This window comes from Crinia signifera, chromosome 2 (assembly GCF_055691185.1).
Source record: "Crinia signifera chromosome 2, ASM5569118v1, whole genome shotgun sequence".
NCBI classification, from domain to species: domain Eukaryota; kingdom Metazoa; phylum Chordata; class Amphibia; order Anura; family Myobatrachidae; genus Crinia; species Crinia signifera.
In genome coordinates this window covers 374,625,121-374,652,690 of record NC_139218.1, presented here as the reverse complement: position 1 = coordinate 374,652,690, position 27,570 = coordinate 374,625,121, and the positions used below count along the sequence as shown (strand labels likewise).

At 42.6% G+C, this 27,570-nt stretch overlaps 1 protein-coding gene across 1 annotated transcript in view; it reads left to right on the top strand.

Moving 5' to 3' along the window:
* The window catches only part of CNTN5 (contactin 5), a 1,198,205-nt gene that overhangs the window by 814,021 nt on the left and 356,614 nt on the right, over positions 1–27,570 (top strand). Inside the window, exon 8 of the mRNA XM_083170083.1 lies at positions 9,714–9,809. Within this exon, the coding sequence (XP_083026209.1) occupies positions 9,714–9,809 (96 nt within the window). The remainder of the gene's footprint in view (positions 1–9,713; positions 9,810–27,570) is intronic.

Here is a 27,570-nt window from a genome sequence, read left to right as displayed (position 1 = left end):
GCACACGTGTTCAAATTGCTCAAGTAGATCAGGGTTGCTGACTTTTATATTCTCCTCTCCGGGAGAAGCCCGAAGAGGAGACTTTCAGCAGCCATTTGGGGGGTGGGGCTTGGGCGTGACATCCTTAAGCCCCACCCCATGATGTAAAATAGTCAAATTCACGGATTTCCGTTGAGGGGGCAGGGCTAAAACGACACGATTGTGTCATTTTAGCTCCGCCCTCTCCTCTGAGACCCCATTTAAATGCTGAGGTAGGGATAAGATGGCCACGATCGGGGGCGCAGTGGGGGTTGAGGGGGACCCGATTTTCGGGAGACTCCTGGCCATTCCGGGAGGGTAGGCAACCCTGAAGTAGATGTTGAACTGCATAACAATCTGGAGATAAAATAAACCTAAGATGGTGTACAAATTAACTATGCCATTTAATTTAATACATTGTTTTGGGTGTTTTCTCATTTTAAATGAGGGCCAAAATTATAACACACTGTAGTATTGTTGACTCTGTTAAACTCAGTAAATCTAGTGTTTCAAAACTGCTTAAAACTCATATCAAAACCAGATCTGGAAAATAAAGGAAAATTCTAAGGAAAAAGTAAAATAAGTCCCCAAACTGACAATTAATTGACTAGAAAATAGTGTTATTTGCCCAGACAACAGAGGCAAGGGCTTAGCAGCTGTTGATGTAATAAATGACTCTTCGACAAGGTGGAGAGAACTTCTAGAAGGAACAAACTACAAGAGCACCGATAAAAATAGAAACTCCAACAACTAAAGTGCAGAAAAGTTTTGTAAAATAAGAAGTTGCATCTCAGGGTGGTCGTATTACTTATTAATGATATGTAAATAATTCAGGATATATATATTTTTGTAATAAACAAAAACAAAACACAGCAAAAATCAACCGTTGTCGCAGTTAATGTACGAAGCGCTGTCACACCGGGAACAAGCAGCATCTGATATTTTTGTTATTATGTTATTTGAGATTCAGCTAATGGTTTAATTAATTCAAATTTTCTCCTGTGAGAGATGATGCGTCTGTCTTAGTAACAGGAAATTATAACTTATAATATTATGTAGGATTACACAGTATTATTCAAGTGAATGGGAGTCAGAGAAGATTAGCATGCAAAGTTATATTATAGTGTACTAATCATAGTGCCCCGGTAAGAGTTTCATATATCAGGTCATTAAGTTCCTACCTCCTGAGGAGATTAATCAGGGAATGGATTAGAAAACTGCTACAGTGACTCATGAATCCAGCGTTCTGATTAAGCTATTGTTCATCCAGTTATATCTCTATGTATTTTAATTCTCACCTTTCATTATTAGCACATGGATAAGCAGGACAGGAAGAGCCGTGAATAGCTAAAATTACAGTGGTTCTGATAAAACAAATTGTACATTTCCATTACCTACAGTATATGTTGTATATACTGGCTATAAACAATGGTTTCTGGTGACAGAGAAAAGTGGCATAGGAGTGTTGTAAGAGGAGATTCACTACTGTGCAAACCGCAGTCTTCCTGTCTTCAAAGGAGGCTTCATGCCCTATGCCAAGATGGCCGTTGTGCACACTATTGAGCATGTGCAAGGGCCAGTTTTGAAGGTTGTGTTAGAGCATCACATGTGTCTACCACTTACCACGATTATATGCAATCCACAATGATTGCAGTGTTGCTGCACCACTACCCAGTGCCTACATACACTCAACGGTTGGTACATTCACCGGCTGTATGATGCCCCACTCCGCTCCAGGTGCCTGCTATCAATAAACCGCTAGTTAAGTACCTGGGCTGTCCATAGATTGAATCATCCACTGGAGTGTACATACTGTATATAACTGTGCTATATGAGCACCTGCACACATCATTTCCAACAAAGAGATCACCGTAAAATATTTGCGATTATGCCTTAATCATGGATAGTCTAATGCTGGCCACACATCAGAACAACTTTCCTCCAACCATCCAACTAGTTGCTTGGATGGAATAAAAATATGGTATTGGATGGGAGCAAATGTAATATTTACTTCAGAAATTTGCACCCAAAATCTGTAAAAGAACAAAAACTGTCGCTCAGACACGGTACTGTAGTTGAACCTGTTTGATTTAAACAATTTGACTGAATGTTTTTGTTCATTTTCCTTGGTTTGTGAGCACATTTCTGAATGTCATTTGCTCCCATCCAGTACCATATTTTTATTCCATCCAAGCAACTAGTTGGATGGTTGGAAGTTGGTCTGATGTGTGGCCAGCATAACATAGGAGTATTTAACTATTATTTTGAGAGCGCTGCACTGAAAAGTAAGGGAGATTTGGACATTTCAGGTTTACAAGGAAAATTGTTGTTATTATTATTATTATTATTATTATTAGAAGGCTGGCGCAGATGACGCAGATCTCCGGTTTCAGTGAGGGCGCCTGAGAGCTGTGTCATTTTCATATGCCGCCTGTCCTGTCATCTGTGCCCACCGCATGTGTGGATCCCAGCCTGATCGCCCACACCGAGGACTGGCAACCCGGGTTAGTACCCCTACCCCTTTCACACCAACCAGGACCATGGGTTGAACCCGGGAGCAACCCTGCTCCATAGTAGGGTTAAAATCCAGGCAAATTTTCCCGGGATTTTGGCCCGGGAACCTTACAAACCAGCACTAGTCACTTTGTGGAAATCTCCCACCACATACAACAGGCTATTATGATGTAGTCCCAACTGTATACACTGTGCCTTAGACAGGAGCATACTGTACATTTCCGTAACAATCAGATGTAATGAGAGTGGTGAAGTGGGTATTATATACCCAAGAACTGGCCACTTCTAGGTGCCCAAGCCAACTGTGGAGCCCATCTTTGCAGTGTGCCACTATGCTACTTGGTTAAATGCATAGTATATTCCATTATTTCTCCATGGAGGGGGCGCAGTCTTCCAGATTTGGCCACACCCTCTTCAGTACATGGGCTCTTCTGCTGACTCAATTGCCCTGATGATGATTTGCCTCCAAGGGACAGATGCACTAAGCTTCAAAAAATGGAGAGTGATAAACAACCAGCCAATCAGCTCCTGACGGTCATATTTCAAACACAGCCTGTAACATGGCAGTTACAAGCTGATTGGTTGGCTGGTTATCACTCTTCATTTTATCACTTTTAAAACTTAGTGCATCTGGCCTCAAATGTTTACTATTAAAAAAAAGTGGCTAATGAGCTTTATATTACAGTTATGATTCTTCACTTCAGGAGTTATCTGTGACCCACAGTTTACATCATGTAGTCTTTTATTAATAATGGCACAGGAGAATGACAGATAGTGCTTGTTACCTTAAACAGTCAATGGCATTAAATGTTTGTAACTAATAAGATTTATTTAAATCATTTAATCCAATTTCCATAATTTTCCTGTCCCTTGTTGAATCTGGTTTCAACAGTGTCACCTTGGACTGTTCTTATTCCCGTGCCTGATTTTGGGTCACAGCAACCTACTTGCTATCTAATGAGTGAATGCCAAATGTCTGTCCACTGATTTTCCATTCCAAGCTGCCATCATTAGTATTGGGAATAATACCTATCAAAAAGATTTTGATAGGTGGATCTAAAAGATTTTGTATCCACAAAAGATTTCTTATATCAACAGCAATTTTTAAAGTTGTATGTCATGGAAATAAAACTAATTTGCTTTATACTACTTTAGTGGAAAGTGATGCGGTTGTTAGACAAAAAATGGATCGACCACTATGGCCGACACATTAAAAAGGTTGACATACCCTTTACGTCTCTGTGCTGTCTGAAATCACAGTCAGAATTCAAATGCTGCCGATTGCCAGGACTTATACGGGGCTCACGGGATTCTGACAGCTGGATGGTGAGGCTCTGCCTTGTGCTGGATCCTGAAAATTGCCAAACAATTGAGCCGTACATAAGCCTGGCACGGATCAGGTAAGTTTGGGGAAGGGGGTGGGGGGGGGGGGTTCAGTTCTCTATGAACTGGGGCTATGGTTCAGCTTAGTAATAGAAAGGAGAGTTATATGAAAGTTATGCTCTGTTGACTTCTAGACGTAAATTGACTAAAGTTCAATTTAAGTTGATTTAAAATTGAACTAAATTAATTTTGTGTTTTATTGGCTAATATTCATATTTACTAACATACAGTTTTTTATATCTATTTTCAATGTTAGCAAATGTGCGATTTTGCCCCTAAAATGCAACATTGGTTTAGATTTGGGCAGCATGAATGGTGTAATGGTTACATTACTGCCTCACAGCACTGAGGTCATGGGTTCGATTCCCACCATGGCTCTAGCTGTGTGGAGTTTGTATATTCTCCCCGTGCTTGCGTGGGTTTCCTCTGGGTGCTCCGGTCTCCTCCCACAATCCAAAAATACACTGGAAGGCTAATTGGCTTTCAACAAAATTAACCCGAGAATGTCTGTGTGTGCATGTACATGTGGTAGGGAATATAGATTGTAAGCTCCACATGGGGCAGGGACTGATGTGAGTGTTCAAATATTCTCTGTAAAGCTCTGCGGAACATGTGTGCGCTATATAAGAAATGGTTAATAAATAAAATAATAAATAGATTTCTTAAGATCAATTTAAAATATATTAAGCTCAACTTTCATGAAAAATATCCACTAGTCGCTATGAACATTTAAATGTCTTTTGTAGTCTAAAGGTGCCCATACACGGTGCGATGAACTCCGTGCTTTTAGTACTAGATTGCATAGCATCTAGTACAAAAAGCATACAATGTGCTACAGTACCGGGCTTTTTTTTTACTAGATACGATGCAATCTAGTACTAAAAGCATGGCCTGCACAGACTTTCTGTGCTGTGCGATGTGATACCCACGGGAGCGCACATCTCATTATTTATTTGATATTTAGTTGTTTGCATGTTGTCTCTTTAGATTGTTATTGTTTGCTTGAGTAAAGTTCAATAAAAATGTAAGTATTTGTATTTAGATTTGGGTGAGATATTTTGTTTATGTGCAGGGAAAATACTGACTTCTTTATTTTTACACTTTGAAGTAAAACCCCACCCAAATCTAATTCTCTCTGCACAAGTTACATCTGCCCCACCTGCAGTGCACATGGTTTTGTCCATTTGAGAAGGAATTTGCCTTTGTGAGTGAACCAGAATAAGGGCCTATATCGGTTATCATCCGTGTGCATAGCTGTACATTGGGTTTTGGTGCTTCGCATTGATACTATACCCTTTGAATTACTGTATATTACATTCATTTCATTTTGTCTATCAGTGCGTATATCAATCCACTTCTATAGTTTAGAATTTTGCTTTGCCGTCAAAAGAGTTAACATACATATAACTTTTATCTTGGAACTTGTCATTTGATTAATCAAATCTCAGCCGACTTCAAAAAGGGCGTTTTGTAAATCAAAGATCTGTGTGAACAATATTAAAAAAGACGACTAAAAGCTTTATTTTTTCCCCCATAGGTTAACCCTTAACAATATCTAACTCACCTTTTACTACCCACATCTACAGTAAGCAGTATCTTAATTCATTTTCTTATCATCGCATAATAGCCTCGGAGGTCTGTGGTATTAATAAGAATTCCTAGACCGTGCTCGGCAGATTACGCTGTTTAATCTCATTACACAAAATGTTATCATTTTACAGAATGACACAGATAACTGATATAAAAATATAGCTCAGAACAACGTCATACAGAAGGAAAACATTTCTATTAAAACAATGTAAAAATCTTGAGCAATAACAGCGTTATTTTTTAGTTATAAATCAAGTTGATTTGAAAAAAGCTTTTGATTAATATCTACAGCCGTTGCCATGACAGTAAAAAGCAACGCATTGGGAAACTATAAATCACTGGGTTTGTGGCACAATTGGGATGGAGCAACAAGCTTCCACACCACTTCTAGGTTCACCAGCAAGGCTGCGGTGTCCCAACTCAATATTCATAGCTGGAAATCTAAGAACATCTTTGCCTCTCTGGCACCAGTTTTATACTGTATAGCACTGTTGATGCCAAGTGGTTTCAAATGTACAAATGCAAAACAAAGTTTAGTCCTGATGCCCCCTCTTTTTCTCTAGTTTTAAATACATTTATATATATATATATATATATATATATTCTTTTCCAATATTCCACCACGCACAAAATTTTAAGTGATATTTAATAATAGACTAATAGTTTGCAACATGGCAGCCCGACCACTAAATTCCCAAAGGGCCAGGGAATCAAAAGAAAAATACGCAACCCAATAGTGGTATGGTGCCTATAGTATATAATTTAAACCATAAAATTCAGGTAAGAAAGTCCACAATTTTCAGTGAAGTAAGAAAAGACGTTGTTCATCCAAAGGGCAAATTTTTTTGTTTCTTCGAATGTTGATACAAAATATAAAAGTTGATCCTCAATCAAGGGTACATAGCAAAGTTCCAACGCGTTTCTTCAATAATGACTTCATCAGGGGAACAATAACATATCAATAATGCAAACATTGGAATCAGTATATAATCAAAAAAATTATAATTTTAAAGTACTTCACAATAGAACATATTAGATCAGTGGTGTCAAACTCATGGCCCTCCAGCTGTTGTGGAACTACACGTCCCAGCATGCCCTGCCACACTTTTAGCAATCCATTATATAAAATCTGTGACAGGGCATGCTGGGATGGTTAGTTTCACAACAGCTGGAGGGCCATGAGTTTGACACCACTGTATTAGATAGTAGTGTATAGTAGGAATAATCGAGACATAAAGAGAACAAAACAATAAGGTTTACTTTATATTTATATTAGAAATCCAAAATGTGGAGAGGGTATTCTTTCTGAGTAACCTATAATACAATTAATTTATTATAAGTGAATTCATAGATGCTAATAACCAGTATTTTAGTAATGGGAGGGGGAGGGAAAGGTAACTACCCCAATATGTAATTTCTGAGTTTGGATTATACAAGATAAGGTTTCCTTTAAAGAATATAAATGCCTAAAAAATAAATAAGGTGGTTTATAATAGGAGTGATACTAAATCCTCCAAAACAATAGATTTTGTAAAAATCACCTAAATAAGGTGAAAGAAACTTCAATTACTTTAATTAATTGAAAGTGTTTAACAATTAGGGTCACAGAAAAGACAACATTAAAGTGAAAAACATACCAAGAAAAGTATATATTGATGTCAATTTCTTCCAGGTAAAAAGCCCTCAGGCAAAGCGGCCTAATTGGAAGATACACATAAGTTTCTTTTGTATACAGTATATACAAGATTGAGGATACTAACAGATTAAAACAATAGTTAAATGATCATAGGCAATTAGGCTTTCTTACCTCTAAAATGGAGCTCTGTCATCTACAGGGATAGCAGCCAGAATACTGGGCTATAGACCCTGTTCACTATTTATAGGAGATACATAGTGACCTCATTGCCTCCCAAGTTTGATTGGTCCATATAATAAAATGAAATAACTTTTTTCTAGAAGTGTTATACATTTCCTAAAAAGTGACTACACTGTAGTTTTTTATTGTGATGTTGGGTACTTATGTATTATCTGGGCTCCCATGTTAAATGCACCCCATTTTTTCATACCCCTACTATCCAACTACGCATGGAGTTGATTTTATATAGTGTGGCGAGCGCAGTGAGCCACCGTGCCCGAAGCATGGCGAACGCAGCGAGCCCCGCGAGTGGACGCGGTCTCATAAGAAAGACGGGAGCCCAGATATTACATAAGTACCTGATGTTGTTTAAAGAAATCTAGTTATAAAAGTAATAGGGTTTACTCCCATAATACCTAGTTAATTACCCAAAATGCTTTTCTACGTGTGCAAAAAAGATTGAATCGTATATATATTTATATATGTTATTATTATTATTTTTTTTTATTCAATTGGGGTACGGGTCTATGAACAAGCGCCATCTGCAGATCGCAAGGATTCCCACTGTTAAGCTCTGAATATTTTGTATACTGTATGTATATTGAAATAATGCAGTATATGAAATAAAGCTGTGGGGACATCACATACATTAGACTTTACCTACCAGATTGTGTTGATTGTACGTGATCCCCGCATTTGATGTCACCACATCTTCTTCTTCTTCTTCTTCAAATGCAGATATTAATAAAATATCTTGCATTAGGAATTATCCCCCTCAAGTTTAAGAGCTGGGTGGACTCCATACTACCTGTGTCATAATGTGAACTGGGCACTGTGTGGCATGCACAGTATTACAATGTGGCATTATATGAACTGGTGGCACTGTGTGTTATAATGTATACTGAGGGGTGTATAATGTGGAAAAATATGAACTGGTGGCAATGTGTAATATAATGTGTACTGGGGGGAATACAATGTGGCACAATATGAACTGATACCACTGTGTGGTATAATGTGACAATTTTTATAGGGCATAAAACTAGACCATTAATACTGTATGGTGCATAAAATGAAATACTGTAGTACAATATTTTATGGGGCATAAAATGAACAACCCCTGTATAGAGAGGTGCCGCTTATAAATATTGAATAGGTACACCTTCAAAATGTTGCTTTTGGGCCAACAGACAATACTGTAGTTTTTGCTATGCCCCTGCTCAAACCAATGTCTCTGTGTGCCCCCATATTTATTTCTGGAAACTGGAATACTATAGTAGCAGGGGAGGCTCCATAGACGGGGCTGCTGCACAGTTTAAAATTCATATAGGGGAGGCACACTAACTGCCACCAATTGCCATTCCAAACTGACTCACTGGCTGTTGGTATGCTCCCCTATTTGAATTTGGGACTGTGCGGCAGCCCCACCTCTGGATCCACCCCTGTAGCAGTAGGTGTATACCCTTTATTTCCTTAAAACAGTTGATTACCCCATTTATAGTACTTAGGGCCATCTTAACATTGTCACGGCCCCTGGCCAAAACCTTAGCTCAGGCCCCCACACCCCTATATGCAGCAGGGATCTAGGCAGCGGTGTCCAGGCAGTGGCGGCTGGGAGCTTGTAGCGCTATTTGCTGGGCAGGAAGCGCTGCTGACTTTGAAAAGCCTGTCCGGATGCTGATTGGCTGAGATAATTCAGCCAATCAGCGTCTGACCAATCTTTTCAAATTCAGCACCGCTTCCCGCCTTCTGCCCAGCAAATTGAGCTACAAACTTCCAGCCACCGTTGCCCCGGACCCCACTGCCTGCTACCCACCACCCTCCACCGCAGCAGTTCCCCAAGGCAGTGCCATTTTCCCCATTTGGGTGAGCCCCTAGAATCCTTGGGCCCCTGGACAACTGCCCATTAAGCCCGATGCAAAAGACGGCACTGATAGTACTATAAAAAGATAGTAATATGATCTTGATATAAGATAATTATTATTTGCTTACCCAGAGGAAGCTGCTGGATAATAATAATATTATAAATATTGGTATTTTTGGAACAATTACAGGTTTATGACTACAAAACGTTTATTTGAAAACAAAATATAGGATGCATACTAAATAATCAATTACATTAATGAATGTAGCTTCTGCAGGTTTCTAGCAGGTGGTAAGGTGTGATAATAATAATTATCGCATAGAATGTAATAAATATTGTCAGGTAACAGGTGGCAGAAAAGCCGCTTATAAGTTATTTTTAATATTTAATCACCTGGCTTAGTGATCTTTAATAATAAATAGACATGTTTTTTTTTTGAGCACACGCTCCTTTAATGTATGGATGAATATTAATACACAGCTTTGCTTTCAGATCTTGGGAATTTCAGCGGTCGCGTACGAAGCGCAGTCTCGGTGAGAGAAGGACAAGGGGTGGTGTTAATGTGCTCTCCCCCACAGCACTCACAAGGTAACGGCATTGCATTCTGTTATCAGTTCTTTTGTGTAATCACTGTCATTTCATAAAGTATAGAATCTCATAGAGATTGTCATTATGTACACTGAGTGACCCTAAAATAGAGCTGCACGTCTCAATCCGATTGTATGGCAGATACTTTTCAAGTAAATGCTGAAAACATACCTCTTGTTTAGAGATTTTTTTTTTTTAATCGAATGTCCTAAAAAAAAATGTTGTTTACAAGACAAAAATATTTTTGAAACGTTTCTTTAGTTTTTTGACTATGTTCATACTTTTCATACAGATGGAGCCGGCCTCATTGTTGCGGCGGCCGGCTCTCGCCAGGGTCGTGTGCGCACGAGACGCTTGCGCGCCCCGTGGCTACGGAGCTGGCTCCGCCGCCCGCCGGCTCTCACGGTGCCCCCCGCCGCCCCGTGCCCAGGGCAGGTGACAGGGGGGGTCAAGGGGGACAAGTGTGACGGGCCCCAGAGATCTGAAGGGCCCCAGAGTTTCCATACCCCGGCATGGCCACTGCCTGTACTAGCTGGCCTGTCAGTGACCCTTGCGGGCCATCCATCTACTGTGCACTATCTGTTTTTGGCTCAGTCTGAATGACTCACTGTGTGCCACTGCCATCTTCTGTATATGCGCTCTGCCACTCGGCGCGCAGAGCCATCTACTCTGTGTGTGTGCACGGCCTGGGGCCCCAGGCGCACAGCTGTACCCGCAGCTGGTGCTGTGGCCTCAGTCTCTGGCTCCAGAACTTTTACTGCGCATGCGCGGGTCAGCTGTTGCGCACTCTGCGAAAGACCTGCCCTGCCTGCTCGTAGTCCTCAGCACTCTTTTGTGAAAGTGACAGGCCAGCAGCAGCCAGAGCCAGCAGCCAGCAGGAGCCAGGAGCCAAGCCAGCAGGACTGACAACGAGAGAAGTCCGCACCTGAGAGCAGGATCTGGAGCAGCAAAAGGTTAAATGAGGCTCATGCAGAAGAGCGTTGTGTGGATTTGGGATTAGGTGGGGGGCCCCAGAAATATCATTGTACAGGGCCCCGAGATTTCTGGTGCCGACCCTGCCCGCGCCCCCCCAATCCCTGCCCGTCTCCCTGAAGAGGAGACAGGCAGGATGCCACCTCGGCGCCGTCCTGAAACTGGGACGCAGTCCCAGTCAGATGGAGCACCTCTGCACCAGCTATAGCCAGCGCAGGCATGCTGGCGATCCCCGGCCAAAGATCAGAGGCGCTCCATCTGTAGTTCAAGTTTATTTTTGCATTGATTTTAACGTTAGTGTGTGACTAATATGAATTACTGTACGTGGCAGGTGTGTGTTGTTTATGATGTCATAATATGCAAAAGTCTAGTGCGCGATGTAGCATTTTTCTTAAACTTCCTATGGGCTGATATTAGCTACACCAGGTGCATATAAGAAAATGAAATATCTACAATATACTGTAGACACAGAGACATTTTGTCAGAATGAAGGGTCTGATTTATTTGATTATTTACTGAAAGGAGGTAAAATTTCCGATGGTAAAGAAATGGCCTTATATGCAGTAACACCATTTTGCCAAAATAATCCAATTAAATTTATAGATTGGTGACAATTGCAATATCATCAGCAAATACTCAAATCTTATATGCAGGTTAACTGAAAGATCATCACAGCAATGCAAAACATAGACAGGGGAAAACAGTCAGCCCATAGCCAACAATTCATGGCTTATATACTGTATGTGGACCAACTGCCAGCCCATCACCCACAACTAAAGAATTATGTTTGGGTCAACTTAAAGGCCATCCCCAGCAATGCAAATTATAGACAGGGGCCAATTTCCAGCACATTACCAGCACCTCAAGGCTTAGGTGGGGGCCAACTGCCAGCCCATCACCAACAACTCATGGCTTATACTGTATGTAGGCCAACTGCCATCCCATCACTAACAACTCAAGGCTAAAATGTGGGCCAACTGCCAGCCCATCATTAAGAACTGAAGGCTTAGATGTGGGCCAACGGCCAACCCATCACCAACAAATCAAGGCTTATATGTGGCCCAACTCCTAGCCCATCAGCGACAACTCAAGGCTTCCAACTGCCAGTCCATTGTCAACAATGCAAGTCTTAAATGTGGGGCAAATTCCAGCCCATCACCAACAACTCAAGACTGAGGGCGAGATGTACTAAGCCCTGAAAAGTGATAAAATGGAGAGTGATAAACCTCCAACCAATCAGCTCCTATCTCTTATTTTTCAAACCCAGCCTGTGACATGGCAGGTAGGAGCTGATTGGCTGGTGGTTTATCACTTCCCATTTGATCACTTTTCAAGCTTAGTACATCTGGCCCTTAGATGTGGACCAACTGCCAGCCTATCACCAACAACTCATGGCTTATACTGTTTGTGGGACAACTGCCAGCCCATCACTAACAACTCAAGGCTTAGATGTGGGCCAACTACTAACCCATCACTAGCACCTCAAGGCTTACATGTGGGTAGGGTGACCAACTCATCCCTTTAATCCGGGACACATAATAATTACACAGGTTCTGTGGCAGTTTAAAACCAGGTGAAATGGAGTCTTGAGGTGTGGCAGTTTAGAAACAGGTGAAAGCCAGCCACAGCACCTGTGTAATTAATATTTGTCCCAGATTATAGGGATGAGTTGGTCACTCTAGATGTGGGCTAACTGCCAACCCATCACTAACAACTCAAGGCTTAGATGTGGACCAACTGCTAGCCCATCAGCGACAACTCAAGGCTTTCAACTGCCAGCCCATTGCCAACAATGCAAGTCTTAAATGTGGGTCAAATTCCAACAAATCACCAACAACTCAAGGCTTAGATGTGGATCAACTGCCAGCCCATCCCAAACAACTTAAGACTAAAGGTGCCCATACACTAGTAAGATTTATCTGCAGATCTGTCTGGTTTGAACAAAAACATGGTTATGGATGAGTGACAGTTTGTCAGTTTTCCAGCATTTCCAAGCAAATGGTCAACTGTCATTTGCTCTCATCCATAACCATGTTTTTTTTTTCCAACCAGCCAGATCCTGAGATAAATCTGCGTGTGTATGGCCACCTTTAGATGTGGCCAACTGTTAGCCGGTTGGCGACAACTCAAGGCTTAGATGAAGGCCAACCATCAGCCCATCACTAACAATTCAAAGGCTTAGATGTGGCAACTGTCAGCCGACAACTCCAACTGCCAGCCTATAGCAAACAACTAAATGCCCAAATCAGGGCCAATTGACAACCCATCAACAAAAACCAATGATATCCAAATGATAACACATACTAATAAATTGTGTTTTACCATTTCTGTGTCCGTATTCTCTTTTTACACTTAAATTAGCAGCACCTGTGATTATTTGACGCCTATCCAACACCACCGTTGTGTCCTTTCCGTTCTATACTGTGCATTCCCAGTCCCAAATTTCTGCACCGTTTCTCCTCGGAATAATCTACTCACATAACATCGGCATTCACAAAATGAAAGTATAACAAATATAAATATTTAATACTGATTTCATTTTTTTTTTTTACAACCACTACTACTGAAGTGCATTATGTGATAATGTAAGAACGCTGGAATAAACACCACAGGCAACATACTGTGTTTAACAAAGGAGTGCTGGGCTTTAAATATTAAGCTACACCAAACTGTAATGTATTCAGGACAAATATTCATGGCGAGATGTGAAAATTGGAAAGGTTGAAGAGTTAATTGAGATAAAGGGATAGCAGACGAGTAGAACAATATCGCCTTTGAATATAAACCAAGCTTAGGATATTGTCAAAGAGGAGGTTGATGATCCGGTTCTCATATTGGAAGAAATTGATAAGTGTCATTATTCTTTTGTAATCGGACTGTTTTGCATTGTGAGGAGAGAGGTATAGAATAAAACATGATTCTACTCCGTAGCTCAATAGAACTCATGTATAAACTGGAGAAATACAGTATGGATCCATTTCACTCCTTGGGGTAAATTGACTAAAATGGGAGTTCTATTGAAGATGGGATGTTGGGATGGGATATATTATCTTCTAGATTGTGCGAAATAAATAAGAACTAGATTCTGATTGGTTGCTATGGGCAACATCCCATCTTCAAAAGAACTCCAAATTTAGTAAATAAACCCCCGATGTGTCTAGTTTTACGGGTTTGCGGATCCACCTAAAATTATGCATGGTCAGACAAAGTGAAAATCCCAATTCAAAGTTGAGCTTTATAAGGACTGCCTAAAGAAGATGGGGGGAAGGGATAATGGTTATCAGGCCCCAGGCTTGTTGGACGGGTCCGGGTTGGCAGTGCTGCTGAGGACATATTCCCCCCCCCCCCCCCTCTTTGATGTGTGTGTGAATTAGTGCCGTACATACAGTAGTACTTCATTTACATAGGGGGTGTGGTCTCATCATGCCTCCCGGATTTGACCACGTACCCAGGCCCTGCTCAGTTCTCGGTGGCCCTGAATTATATTACTAGTGTAAACTAGCCTACTTCTTAATGGAAACCGTTAACATTGTCCCCTCATCCTCGCTGTCACTCTCCCTGTGTCTACATTGTCACTGTCTCAGCTGTCACTCTCCCTGCCTCCCTGCTGTCACTCTACTTGTCCCTGCGTTCCCACTGTCACTGTCCCCTCATTCTCGCTGTCAGTGTCGAAACATCTTCGCTGTTACTCTCCCTGCCTCCCACTGTCACTCTCATTTTCTCTGAGTCACCGATATCACTGTTGCTTCATCTCCACTGTCACTGCCCCTGTGTTCTCGCTGTCAGTGTCCCTCTCCCTGAATTTTGTCTCATGCTGTGTGGCATAACGGGATTTTTGTCTCATGCTGTGTGGCATAACGGGATTTTTGTCTCATGCTGTGTGTCATAATGTGAATTTTGGCTCATACTGTGTGACATAATGTGAATTTTGGCTCGTGCTGTGTGGCATAATGTGAATTTTATCTCATGCCGCATATCATAACTTAAATTTTTGCTCATGCTGTGTGGTATAATGTGAATTTTGACTCATGCTGTGTGGCATAACATGAATTCTGGCTCATTCTTTGTGTTACAATGTGAATTTTGCCTCATTCTATGTGGCATAACGTACATTTTGGCTCATTCCATGTGGCATATTGTAAATTTTGTCTCATACTGTGTGGCATAATGTGACTTTTGAATCATTCCGGGATCTACTATTGTGTTGTATAATGTGTATGCGGGGCATATAGTGTGGAACACTACAGCTAAGGACATGCCCCTTTTGAGTGGCCACACCCTCTTTTGCGGAGCTACAAACCACTTTACCATACTATCATTTCAAATTTTTCCCTTCAACCACTGTGTGTGTGTTTATGTAAATGTATGAAAATTACATATATTCTCATGTGCTAAACATGCCCCTAATGTGCTGTGGTCACACCCCCTCCAGGGGGGGCCCAGGAAGTTGTTGTACCTGGGCCCATGATTTCTGTAGGTGGCCCTGGCTGCATTCCCTGCACCTATGGTAGCTACACCCTTGTATATAACACGCGTAACTGTGACAGGGAAGGTGGCCCCTCTCAGCTCTGGGCCCCATAGCAGCTGCACTCCCTGCACCTATGGTACAAAAACAGTTTGCACATGTTTGGCAACAGTGCTCTTGCCAGGGGTGCCAAACACGTGCCAGCTGAAACATTGTTGTAAATTCATTGGTTTCTTTCATAACAGTATATCATATGCTCGTGTGGCGGTCTGCTATAATCCGTGCCCCGCCACGTTCCGGACACACCAAAATTGCTTGCTACTTGAAACAGTAACTCACACTATGTACCGTAGAATTTATTATTATTACTTTACAAGATTAAGCTGATGCGTGTGCTATTATGGAAGATAAATGCTTTTTTGCCATTATTGAAGGTTTATTTTTATAGCCTGACATAGTTCTATTATTAATGTATTTTTCTCACTGCTGTTTTGCTTGGCACACTGTATAAGAAATCACACAGTGACAACAAAGCAGCCCAGGGAATGTACAAGCGCACATAATTATTACAAAGCATTTATACTGCGAAGGGTTCACTAGAGCCAGGCCTGCCAGCATAATAGGCCCTGGGCAATGCAGTGCACTGGGGCCCCTACACACCCAATTACTGGAACCACTTAACAAAAACAAAATACCCTACTTTTCCTGCAATTGTGATCCATCTCTCTACATGATTTTATACTGTAAATATTTCAGCACTCTGATTGGTGGATGGCATCTACCAATGGCATTCACTGTCTGGCTGCAGGCTGGAAGGAGGGTGGAGAATGCTGCCTGGCCGTCTTGATTGTGTGACCACCACCTAAAGGCCCCTCAGAACTCCTATTGGGAGACCTGAACTCAGTTCAATCCATAACCCTCAAATATCAGATGTGTTTGTTGCCAGCAAAACCGGACAATGCACCTTAAGTTAAAATGAATGGCATATAATTAAGGTAAGATTTTAAGGAGGGAATTTAATCAAACCATCTAAAGCTTACAAGTTTATAAAATGCACTTAATTAATATCCATGTCTATACTATCTTTAACAATAATGCAATGGGTATTAAGCAAAATAAATCACAGTTTTATTAGGACAGCCAGAGTTGTGTACCCTGATAGTAATGAGGATTACCTGAAGGTGGGTTCATGCAAATGTGGGCATGACCGAGTGGCATTAATGTTGTTGCAGTTGCAGACACATCCGTTTTCAGATACCTCTCTAGTGTTCATTCTAGCACCCGCTATCTTTGAAAACCCATGCAGTTCCTGGTCCCTGCCTGGGGTGTCGCTGTCTGCCGTGGTATTTCTAGCACATGTCTGGTTTGCATATCAGTGCTGATATACAGACCACATTGTGCTAGAAACACCACAGCAGAAAGTGACACTTCAGGCAGGGAAGAGGAACTGCATGGGTTTTCAAAGACAGCGGGTGCTAGAATGAACACTACCTCTCTTGCACCAAGGATAACACTGTTGCATGTGCATCCTGACAATAAACTCTGTGTACACAATGCAAAAGGCTAACACAGCAATTGCCTAATACAACCCATACAACATTCAGGGTCTGGTTCCGAGCAGGGCTTAAAGTGGTCCTGGAGAGGTGGTGGACTCCTTTCCCCTAACACCGCCCCCCCCCCCCCCCCCACACACCCATTAGATGTAGACTAGTGCCAGGGAATTTGTGTCCTACCGCCCATAAAGGGATAATGGTTCCACAAGGAAGGGGTGTTATCACACAATAGTAACTACAATTAAAATTACAACTCAGAGAAGCACAATCATATACACATTACACCGCATGCAGTGCCCCTGATTCATACTAAATCACACAGTAGTGCCCCTTATACACATAATGTCCACAGTTGTGCTGCTTATACACATCTGTCTCTGTCACTTCAGCAGCTCACTGTCCATGTCCCTCAGCAGCTACCTGCCCTGTGTCCCTCCAACAGCTTCGTCATCTCTGAGTCCCTCCAGCCCCCCTCTCACCCTGCCTCCAGCAAGCACAGAGCTTGCTCCTCATAGTGGTTCTTCTTCACTTCAGGGTGGAGATGGTATGACATCACATACACTATGCCAGAACAAGCCATTGGGACAGGCTTCTCTGTTGGAATTACTGTTCAGTTCCCACTACCATTCAAGGTGGTGGAACTCAGTTCAGTTCCACCCTGTTCCCCCTCACTTTAACCCTTGGTTCCGAGTCACAAACGGACAATGTTTATTCTTCTGTGCAGCATCGGAGTCACACAGCACATGCGTCCCACTTGGAGACACAGCACAGATTTGGATGCAGAGTCTGCTGACCTCAACTGGTATTCCTGTGATGTAAAAAAATGGAAGATGTAAAAAATGGAAGATGAGGTTCAATGTAGATAAATGTAAGGTTATGCACCTTGGGAGACACAACCAGTGTGCAAGTTACAACCTTAGCGGAGAGGAACTGGGTAATTCCATACTTGAAAAGGATCTAGGAGTCCAAATAGACAGCAAACTAGGATGTAGTGCCCATTGTAATGTAGCTACAAAAAAGGCCAACAAAATTCTGGCATGTATTAAGAGGGGAATGGAAACTAGGGACTCGAGGGTAATTATGCCACTATATAAAGCATTGGTGAGACCTCACCTAGAGTACGGAGTACAGTTCTGGGCCCCACACTATAAAAAGGACATCATAGAATTAGAAAAAGTCCAAAGGCGAGCAACAAAGCTCATTAGGGGAATGGAGAATTTAAGCTACGGGGAGAGATTAAGCAATTTGGGACTATTTACATTAGAAAAGAGACGTTTAAGGGGGGACATGCTCAACATGTACAAGTATATCAAGGGCCAATATAAGGAACTGTCACACACCCTATTTTCTACTAGAAAGGAATCTAGGACGCGAGGGCATGAGTATAGATTAGAAGAAAAAAGATTTCATTCAGCTAGTAGAAAGAATTTCTTTACGGTCAGAACAGTCAAACTCTGGAACTCTCTTCCAGAGAGGTGGTAACGGCTGGCTCATTAAATGCGTTCAAGGCAAAGTTGGACAAACATTTACTGGAGAAAAACATCCATGGGTACAAATAAGAAATATAATTTGTCTGTAAAATACCAGAACCTACCAAATCAGCAATGGATATCTATACCAGGTTGAACTAGATGGACGCAAGTCTTTTTTCAGCCTTACCTACTATGTAACTATGTAACTATGTAATAGGGGGTGGCTAAGCAGATGTAGGCGTGTCCTTGTAACCAGTTGCACTCAAAGCCACTCAGTCCCTCAAACGTGAGGTCATACCCTGATGGAAAAAGCTCTACCTGGCACGGTCGATGGTGTATCTAGAGTTACACCATGATGGAAATGCCCCATCGCTAGATGCTGAAAGTGGGCCTTGAGAATATTGATTGCTGCATAAGCATCAGCTTCTGATGTGGCGGCTGCACAAAAAGACTTCATTAAAATACAGATGGATTTTTATCCAAGTGGTATAAAGATCTGGCTGCGGCCATATACAGTATCGGTATTGTCTGCCTCTAACCACACTACATGTATTACACAGCAATGCCGCTTGGCAGAGTTACAGTAATAGTGTTCATTCTAGCACCCTGCATCTTTCAAAACATTGAATGATTTCTGCAGCCTATAGCAGGCTTGCCTACCCTCCTGGAATGGCCGGGAGCCTCCCGGAAATCCGGTCCGCCTCCCAGTCCCCAGGGAAGGTGGGCAATTCTCCCGCATTCTAGTAATTGCCCCCGCTCCCCCCCTTGCCCGCTGGTTTAATTACCTGAAATTGCGGGTCCGCGAAGAGGGGGGCGGGGCTAAAATGATGCGATTGCGTAATTTCACGTCAATTTCACGTCATTTAAGCCCTGCCCCCTCTTCGCGTACACATCCCCTCGCATGCAAATGCAGGGATTCACATGGCGGGTGCCATGTGGTCGGGCGGTGTTTTCCTGTTCGCTAGTCTGCGAACATAGGCAGCCTAGCAAACCGTTATATAACCGTGTTATATCTCCGTTGTAGTTTAAATAAAAACTGTAGTTCTTCTTTTAAAAAAAATGAAATAAAAAAAAAAAATCTGTGAGCTGCAAATTCAAGTAAATTCTACTTGAAAAAAAAAACTAATGGATTGTTACTTTGTATTCAACAAAGACGCTGCAGACAGGAAGGCGTAAGTACCCTTTTTACAATTCACAATGTACCGACTACGAAAATAATCCTGTAACATAGAGAAACGGTTATAAAAAAAAATCTCTTCACCACAATGAAGCTAATGGAATATTTATGAGAATTTAGATTAAACAAATTAGGTTTGCTTGAAATTAGACTCAATTTGGGTAAAACAGCATACAGCATTTGTTGTTTTATCGCTTCTGAATTGGAATTTGTGGATTTAGGAGAACAGAGCAGATGCTTTAATAGTTTAAACAATTGCGAGCTTATATACGGAGTGACGGAGATGGGAATATAGTGGTAATGTGCCGTGTTCTCGCTCTAGGCACTGATACAAAGACACAAAACAATTACGTAAATATGCAATAAAGGAAAAAAAGGGGAAAAATATACATATAAATCCAAAAAAGGCAGCACTCAAGGGGTGATTTTAAATGCAAAAAATATGATCTGTATTAAAAGACTAGCTTTCGGGGTGTGACCCCCTTCAGGTACAGACAATTATATATATATATATATATATATATATATATATATATATATATATATATATATATATATATATATATAGCAGGTAGGAAATCCAAAGAACGGATCCAAGCACGGCACTGATGGGTCTTGTAAAAGCAAACTTTTATTCGTCTCTACGTTTCGGGGAACGTATCCCCGTCGTCAGGAGAAAAGGACAGACGTCCTTTTCTCCTGACGACGGGGATACGTTCCCCGAAACGTAGAGACAAATAAAAGTTTGCTTTTACAAGACCCATCAGTGCCGTGCTTGGATCCTTTCTTTGGATTTCCTACCTGCTTTATATCAATATTTGCAAAGGCACGAGGGCTATCATTGGAAGTTGGAGTGAGTGCCGATCCGTTCCTGGGTATTATATATATATATATATATATAGACTTCTTGGGGTGGACACAGCACTCCAGACACGTAGATCTTCAAACGTATAAAGTTTATTTCAAGATGGCAACGTTTCAATGCAAGTGCATTATCGTCAGGCTGTATATATATATACAAGGCTATTTTTCAGCAGTCTCCAGCAGGAACTGAGGCCCTTATTCCCTTATTCTAGTTCACTCTTTCTGTCAAAATATTTCTAAGATGGACAAAACCATGTGCACTGCAGGTGAGGCAGGTGTTACTTGTGCAGAGATAATTCGATTTGGGTAGGGTTTTACACCTGCATCACCTGCAGTGCACATGGTTTTGTCCATCTAAGAAATATTTTGTCAGAAAGAGTGAACTAAAATAAGGGCCTCAGTTCCTGCTGGAGCCTGCTGCTGAAAAATAGCCCTATATATATATATATATATATATATATATATATATATATATATATATATATATATATATATATATATATTATATATATACAGATGTAGCGCCTGGCGTAGAGGCACTGCATCTGACGGGGTCATGCGGGGACATGCGAGCATCTCACATGCTTGCATGTCCCAGTCACTCTGCGGCGAGGAGCAGATACCCTGGATTGCCTGCCCGGGGGGGGGGGGGGGGGGGGAGGGGGTGCGGGCAGCTCATGGGACCATCAGGGGACCATCCAATGTCCTCCACTCTGGCCACACTACTCTTTACATTTACATTGCTTTAATGAAAAATGTGAAGTTTGTATTTTATTATTATTATTATTATTAATAATAATGTTTATTTACAGTTTATGGTGCCACAAGGGTGTTGCAGCGCCTAACAATGCATACATAAGCAGAAACAAGAAAACAATTACTTATATAGCACAAGGCAATTTAGAACAGCTACATTGTTAAAGTTACACCACAAGACAGGACACTGAAGTAATTCTATGGGTGGCAGAAAGCAAGGGTTAGTTGCTGTTTGAATGGAGTAATGAGTAGACAAATATATATTCTTCTTGAGGAAAAAGCACATGAGGAGAGAGGGCCCTGCTCGTGAGAGCTTACACTCTAAAGGGGAGGGGCAAACAGGCAGGAGTGAGACAAAAGGGGTAGGATCGAGCATAAACAGAAGGTTAGGAGGAGAGGTGGCTGGGATTAATGAAGTGGGTCTTGAGTGGCCTTTTCAAAGTTTTGTAGGGAGGCGGAGAGTCCGATAGGGAGGGGCAGATAATTCCACAATGGCCAAAATCTTGGAGGCAGGAATGGGAGGAAGTAAAAAGTCGCCAGGAGCGGCGGAATGCATTTGTGGAGCGAAAAGGGAGGGTGGGAGTGTAAAGAGCGATAAGGTTAGATATGTAAGTGTGAGAGGAATGGATTAATGACAAATTATACTTAATAGACTCTCGGACTGGATTCCCAGCAATCGCTCCTAGTAGTAGTAGTAGTTTGTTTATAAGGCGCCACAAAGTGTCCGCAGCGCCGTACATAGCAAAAAAAATAACTAATTACAAGGTACTGGGTGTGTTGTTAAAATACAGCATAAATAGGGGTATAGCTGGTAGAACTAAAATCAGCATCAGTTCTGAAGTAGGTGTCGAAATGGTCGAGGAGACTGAAGATGAAGTAGAGGAAGGGAAGAACAGGGCAGGAGCGCTGGTGAGGTAAAGAGGTAGGGTGAGTAGGTGAGGAAGGAGGGCCCTACTCATTTACAATTAACAGACTAAAAGGAGGTGGGTGGACGAACGAAAGACAATAGGATAAGTAGGAACGGATAGAGGGTTAGGGTAGGCAGGATAGGAGGAGCGAGAGAGGTTAGGAGGAGGAGGGATAGGCTAGTCGGAAGAAGTGGGTTTTGAGGGAGAGCTTGAAGGAGGTAAGGGAATCAGAAAGCCTGATGGGTGGCGGGAGGTTGTTCCAGTGCAGGGGGGCAGCGCGAAAGAAGTCTTGGACACGGGAGTGGAAGGAGGTGATTTGGTGCGAGGTCAGGTGGCGGTCGGTGGCGGAGCGAAGAGGACGGGAGGGAGTGTGGATAGATGGCAGCCCTGACTGGTATACAGTATGTTGTCACTACAGTCATATAGGAGCAGGTCTGTTGTCTCGGACCATGCACTGTAAGTACTGTACTTCCCTGCTACTTGCATCAGCAACCACATGATTCCATTGAAACCATATGAAAAGATAACAGCAGAGTTAGCTGCAGTAATTCAGTTAGATACTAAAGCGCAATATTCATTAACCACTGTATGTATCACCGCATGTTCCAAAACGCTATTGGAAAATAAAATCTTTAATAAATAGCAAAGTAACATCCAGACCCTGAAGATCGGTAAATGACTAAAGTTATCAAATACCTCAATAATGATTCCAGAATTTCACCCATCGCTGTAAAATGTTTATCTTCCACATTGCAAATGACCGCGAGCTCGATGTACATTATTCTCCTTTATGTTCTTACCTTTAATTGCTCCGGTCAGCTGTTTTTTTTAAGAGTCCCGCTTGCCTGTGGCTTTCAGTTCAGGCTTCCTATTGATCTGTCTCCATATGTGATCTCTATATCCGCTGTCATGTTCCATATAAGTCAACTGCTCAGCATCACATCCCGTTGTAGAACACACAGCAGCTGCTAGGCTCCTGCATGTTTCAATCGTTGATTGCCCTCTCAGTGAATATCGGTTTGATCATGGTCTTGGCTCGTATTTTGCATCAGACTCGGTGCACGCTACCAGGGATTTTCAAGCTGAACAAGTTTGGAAGGCAAATGCGAGTGATTAGACTATAAAATGCTGACACATTAGCATAAAGGAAAATGAACGATCGTACAATATCGAAGAATGGTAATGAAAATGAGATGGTTTAGGAACTCAGACAGGACGTTTAGTAATATTTTACCTTCAGCGCTGATGTGTCACTTTGTTATGTTTGTACATAGGCCTGGATATGGCTGGTAAATGGCCTTCGCTCGTCGTGCATGAGATGAGTAATGTTGAGAACCTTACATATGGGGAGTAAAAAAACAGACCCAGACAAGTTCCTGGAATGCCGGGGGGAGGGGGGGTGTCCTGTCCGGGGGGCTGCCTGTGATGGCTTCACCAGGGACATGAATAAGGAGAGATTACAGCCTCCCCGTGTGGTCCAGTTTTTGCTACATGCCTGGACCATACCAGGAGGCTTTATTCTCCCCATAGCAGGACACTATGTAAAGCCATCCATCCCATCTCCCATCTGCTGGTAATACTAGGGATGGCCATCGACCATCAATAATTTTAAATCATTGACGGTTCATGGCCGATGTCGAATACTTTTGCCATCGATGGGGGAGAACCAGATGGTTTCCCTCCATTTTTTTTTTAAAGTGCCGGGACACGGAGCATAGCTCTTCCCCCCGACACCTGCGAAGCCCCGTCCCCGTGTTTTGATTTGCCCACAGGCCAATCAATGAAACACAATGGCTGACCATCGATACAGTATTTAAAAATATCGATGGTCAGCCATTGCATAGTTTAGCACTATCGATGGCCAGTTGCAGAATTGTCATCGATGGAAATCTTGGGATCTTGGGATTGTGACTGAACCTCCCAGGTCGGACGGAATCTGAGCACTCCTGCTACACAGTTCTACAAATTTCATCATGCACTATTTAATTAATTTCAGATCAGCCCTCAGACTGACATCTCCCACAGTGTGTAGGTGACAATAATCACCATATATATTGCATAGTGACGGTATTATATCTGTACTGATTACTCCGCAAGGCAGCTTATCAAACAGTATTGTCACCTTGCTCTATATAGTGTACACCTCTTTTAGGGCTATACATGTATATGTAACAGAGAAAACATAAGAGTCACTTTTCAGTATCCCATGTATTCCCTTGTTCTAGAGTATGACATTTTAAATAGAACGCTATGCACTTCCAAAAATGCATGGATAGACACCGCAATAAGTATTTTATCAGCGCCTTGCCAGGCGGAGAATAAACCAGCGCTGAAAGCAACAGATAATATTAATAATGCAGCGCGCTGATCTCTCCATTGAGGACACCTACAGCTTCACATTGCATCGCTCACACTAATATGTATGTATTTTCCATTAGAGTACATTTGTATTGTTCTGATTTATTCTAAGAGAAGGCTATCAAGCAGGCGTTAACTGGAATAGAAATATGAGCTAAGTGGTTACATACACCATAAGCTACAGTACACAGTCAGCAGAACACTGTCATCTGAATAATGTTAAATACAACACCCAGGTTTATTCAAATTTGGAGCCCTTGGTTTGCCCTTTGCCATCCTAGACCCGTTGGTAATGCCCCTTGGGATATTGAAGACTTGTTGTTTTAGAACATACTCTTGCTACACACAGATGGAGCCTTCTTCAGCTAGCCTTCTCTGGCGAGCCATGGCTCAACAACTCCTATTGTTCTCAGCTGCAATACAATACAGTAGGGCATGGATCTTCAAACTGTGGCCCTCCAGATGTTGTGAAACTACAAATCCCAGCATCAGTGGTGTAGCTAGGTGCCACGGCGCCCAGAGCAAGGGCATGTTTCGCGTCCCCCCCCCCACACACCGATTTGTAGTAGGTGAGGCTCCTGCGCAGTGAAAAGTGGGCACGGCCCAACATTATACCACACACCGTAATGCCCATTGCACATTTTAGTAAACTTTGTAATACCAATTACACATAAATCCACAGCCATAACGCCAATTACACATAAGGCCACACATGATGCCCATTGCATACTATAGAACACAGCGTAATGCCCATCGCATACTAACACACCGCAATGCCCATTGCATACTAACACATCGCAATGCCCATCGCATACTATTTAACAAACTATAATGCCCATTACACATTTAACACATAAGTGCCACTTACCTACACGCTCGATGCCAGGGGCTTCATGCTCAATGCCAAGGGGGACTGAAATTGCCCGTTGCCAAGTGGGACTGAAATTTGCTTGCAGGGAGGGAAGGTGTGAATAATTGATAGTGCAGAGCAGGGTGGGTGGGTGAGATAGTGCAGAGCAGGGTGGGTGGGTGGCTGGGTGAGATAGTGCAGGGTGGCTGGGTGGCTGGGTGAGATAGTGCAGTGCAGGGTGGCTGGGTGAGATAGTGCAGTGCAGGGTGGCTGGGTGAGATAGTGCAGAGCAGGGTGGGTGGGTGGCTGGGTGAGATAGTGCAGGGTGTGTGGGAGAGATTAGTGCAGAGATTAGTGCACCCCCACCGCACTTACAGCCGGCAAAGCAGCAGTGGTGCAATCAGCCCACCCCCTCCCCCCTGTCACCGAGCCTGCCAACTCCTGGCTCCCCGCTGTGCATGGTGCTGCTATTTAAAAGTCACATCTCCCGTTGGACCGCGCTAGCCAATAGGTGCTCGCGGTCCAGCAGCCACCAGTTGATTGGCTGCTGGACCGTAAGCGCCTATTGGCTAGCGGTCCAGCGGGAGACGTGAATTTTAAATATACCACGTCTCCTGGACGCAGCGAGCAGGTGGGAGCCGGCGGGGGAGCCGGACTGAGTTGGGCACTTGAGCGGGTGAGATGGCGGTGCCGGCACGGCTCTGGCGCCATGAAAGCTTCCGGCGCCTGGAGCTTGTGCTCCACCGGCACCGCCCTCGCTATGTCTCTGCCCAGCATTTCTTGCCCTTGCCACACTTTTGCTATAAGGGAGTATTTAAAATTGCGGCAAGGCATGCTGGGATTTGTAGTTTCACAACATCTGGAGGGCCACAGTTTGAAGACCCATACAGTAGGGCATTAGCATACTATTCCGACAGCTCTGGCTCACTTAATCCTATTAGAGGGCTAGATGAGGATGGCTCTATCTGTATGTGTCAACGATATGAGCTCTACAAACTTTCCTACAGTATATCTTCAGTGTTTGTTTTCTCACCTCCTCTTCTTCTGACCCCAGGCAGGTTTCCACCCCATCTTTCATCCCTCCCATCCTCCTTTTACTTTTGTATTGGTGCGTTTTTGTTTTTTCGATATAATGATATGCAAGCTAGTCTCCATTTTCACATGTTTCCGTGATATCTGTTCTGAAGGTTCGTCAGCATTACTCCATTGGATATTAAAAATCAATCTTTGGGAATACTGAAAATTAAATGGTGGAAGCTTAGCATCACATGATACTTTCTAACGCATGTTGTCTGCAAAGTATTTCATGGTTTCTTGCAATGTGGCTAATGTCGCTTTATCGCTTCTCACCTTGGCCCTTATTCTGGTTCACTCACAAAGGCAAATTCCTTCTCGATTGGACAATACCATGTGCACTGGTGTAAAAATAAAGCAGTCAGTATTATCCCTGCACAGAAACAAAATAACTCACCCAAATCTAATTCTCTCTGCACATGTTACATCTGTCCCACCTGCAGTGCACATGGTTATGTATATTTGAGAAGGAATTTGCCTTTGCGAGTGAACCAGAATAAGGGCCATGTACTGTGTGTTGTTTTTCCCAGTTATGCTGTTGCATTGTGATGCCATTGCTTCAATAAAAATACATAGAAAAAAATAAGATAAAAGGAAAGTTACTGTGGTTTTTGCTTGGTTCTAGTTCTAGTACACATGGTCACATGATACTGTGTCATTTATGTTTACATACTGTTAATGTCTTGATAATGTTCTGTAGGCATTCTGGTGCACTTACGGTAACAATCTGTTGAGGATTGTCCTGCCCCCTAATAGACAGCGCGTTACCATCTGAGAGGTACATTAAAACTCATTTACTACATTTTTCTTAAGGAAGTGGCAACACGGAGGCATGTACTGGATTTGATGTGTTACTGTAATGTAGAGTACTGTATGTTTACTTTTCACCTAAATACTACATTAGCAAATGACTTGTGATATACCCCTTATAACAACTTTTTAGTTTGTATTTAATATTGACTCACAGAAAATTTATGTATGAAACTGATTTTCAGTCCAGACCCCTCCCCCCCTCCCCCTTAAATTACTGCCCAACTCCTGCTCCCTCCTGCAGCCAATTACAGTGCAGCACTGACTGGTGAGCCAATCAGAGCTCATGTACTGGCAGCTGCTCTGATTGGTTAATGGTACATGAGCTCTGATTGGCTCACTAGCCGGTGCAGCATTTTAATTGGCTGCCGGGGTCCTGCATTGAAGGAGCCCGTGCTTCGTTCAGTGCACCGAGCGCAGCGCAGGCAGCACATCAGAGGCAGTGGGGGGGGGGGGGGGGGGTTGGGGGAGCTGCGGTGGGCAAAATGAGCTGTCCGGGACC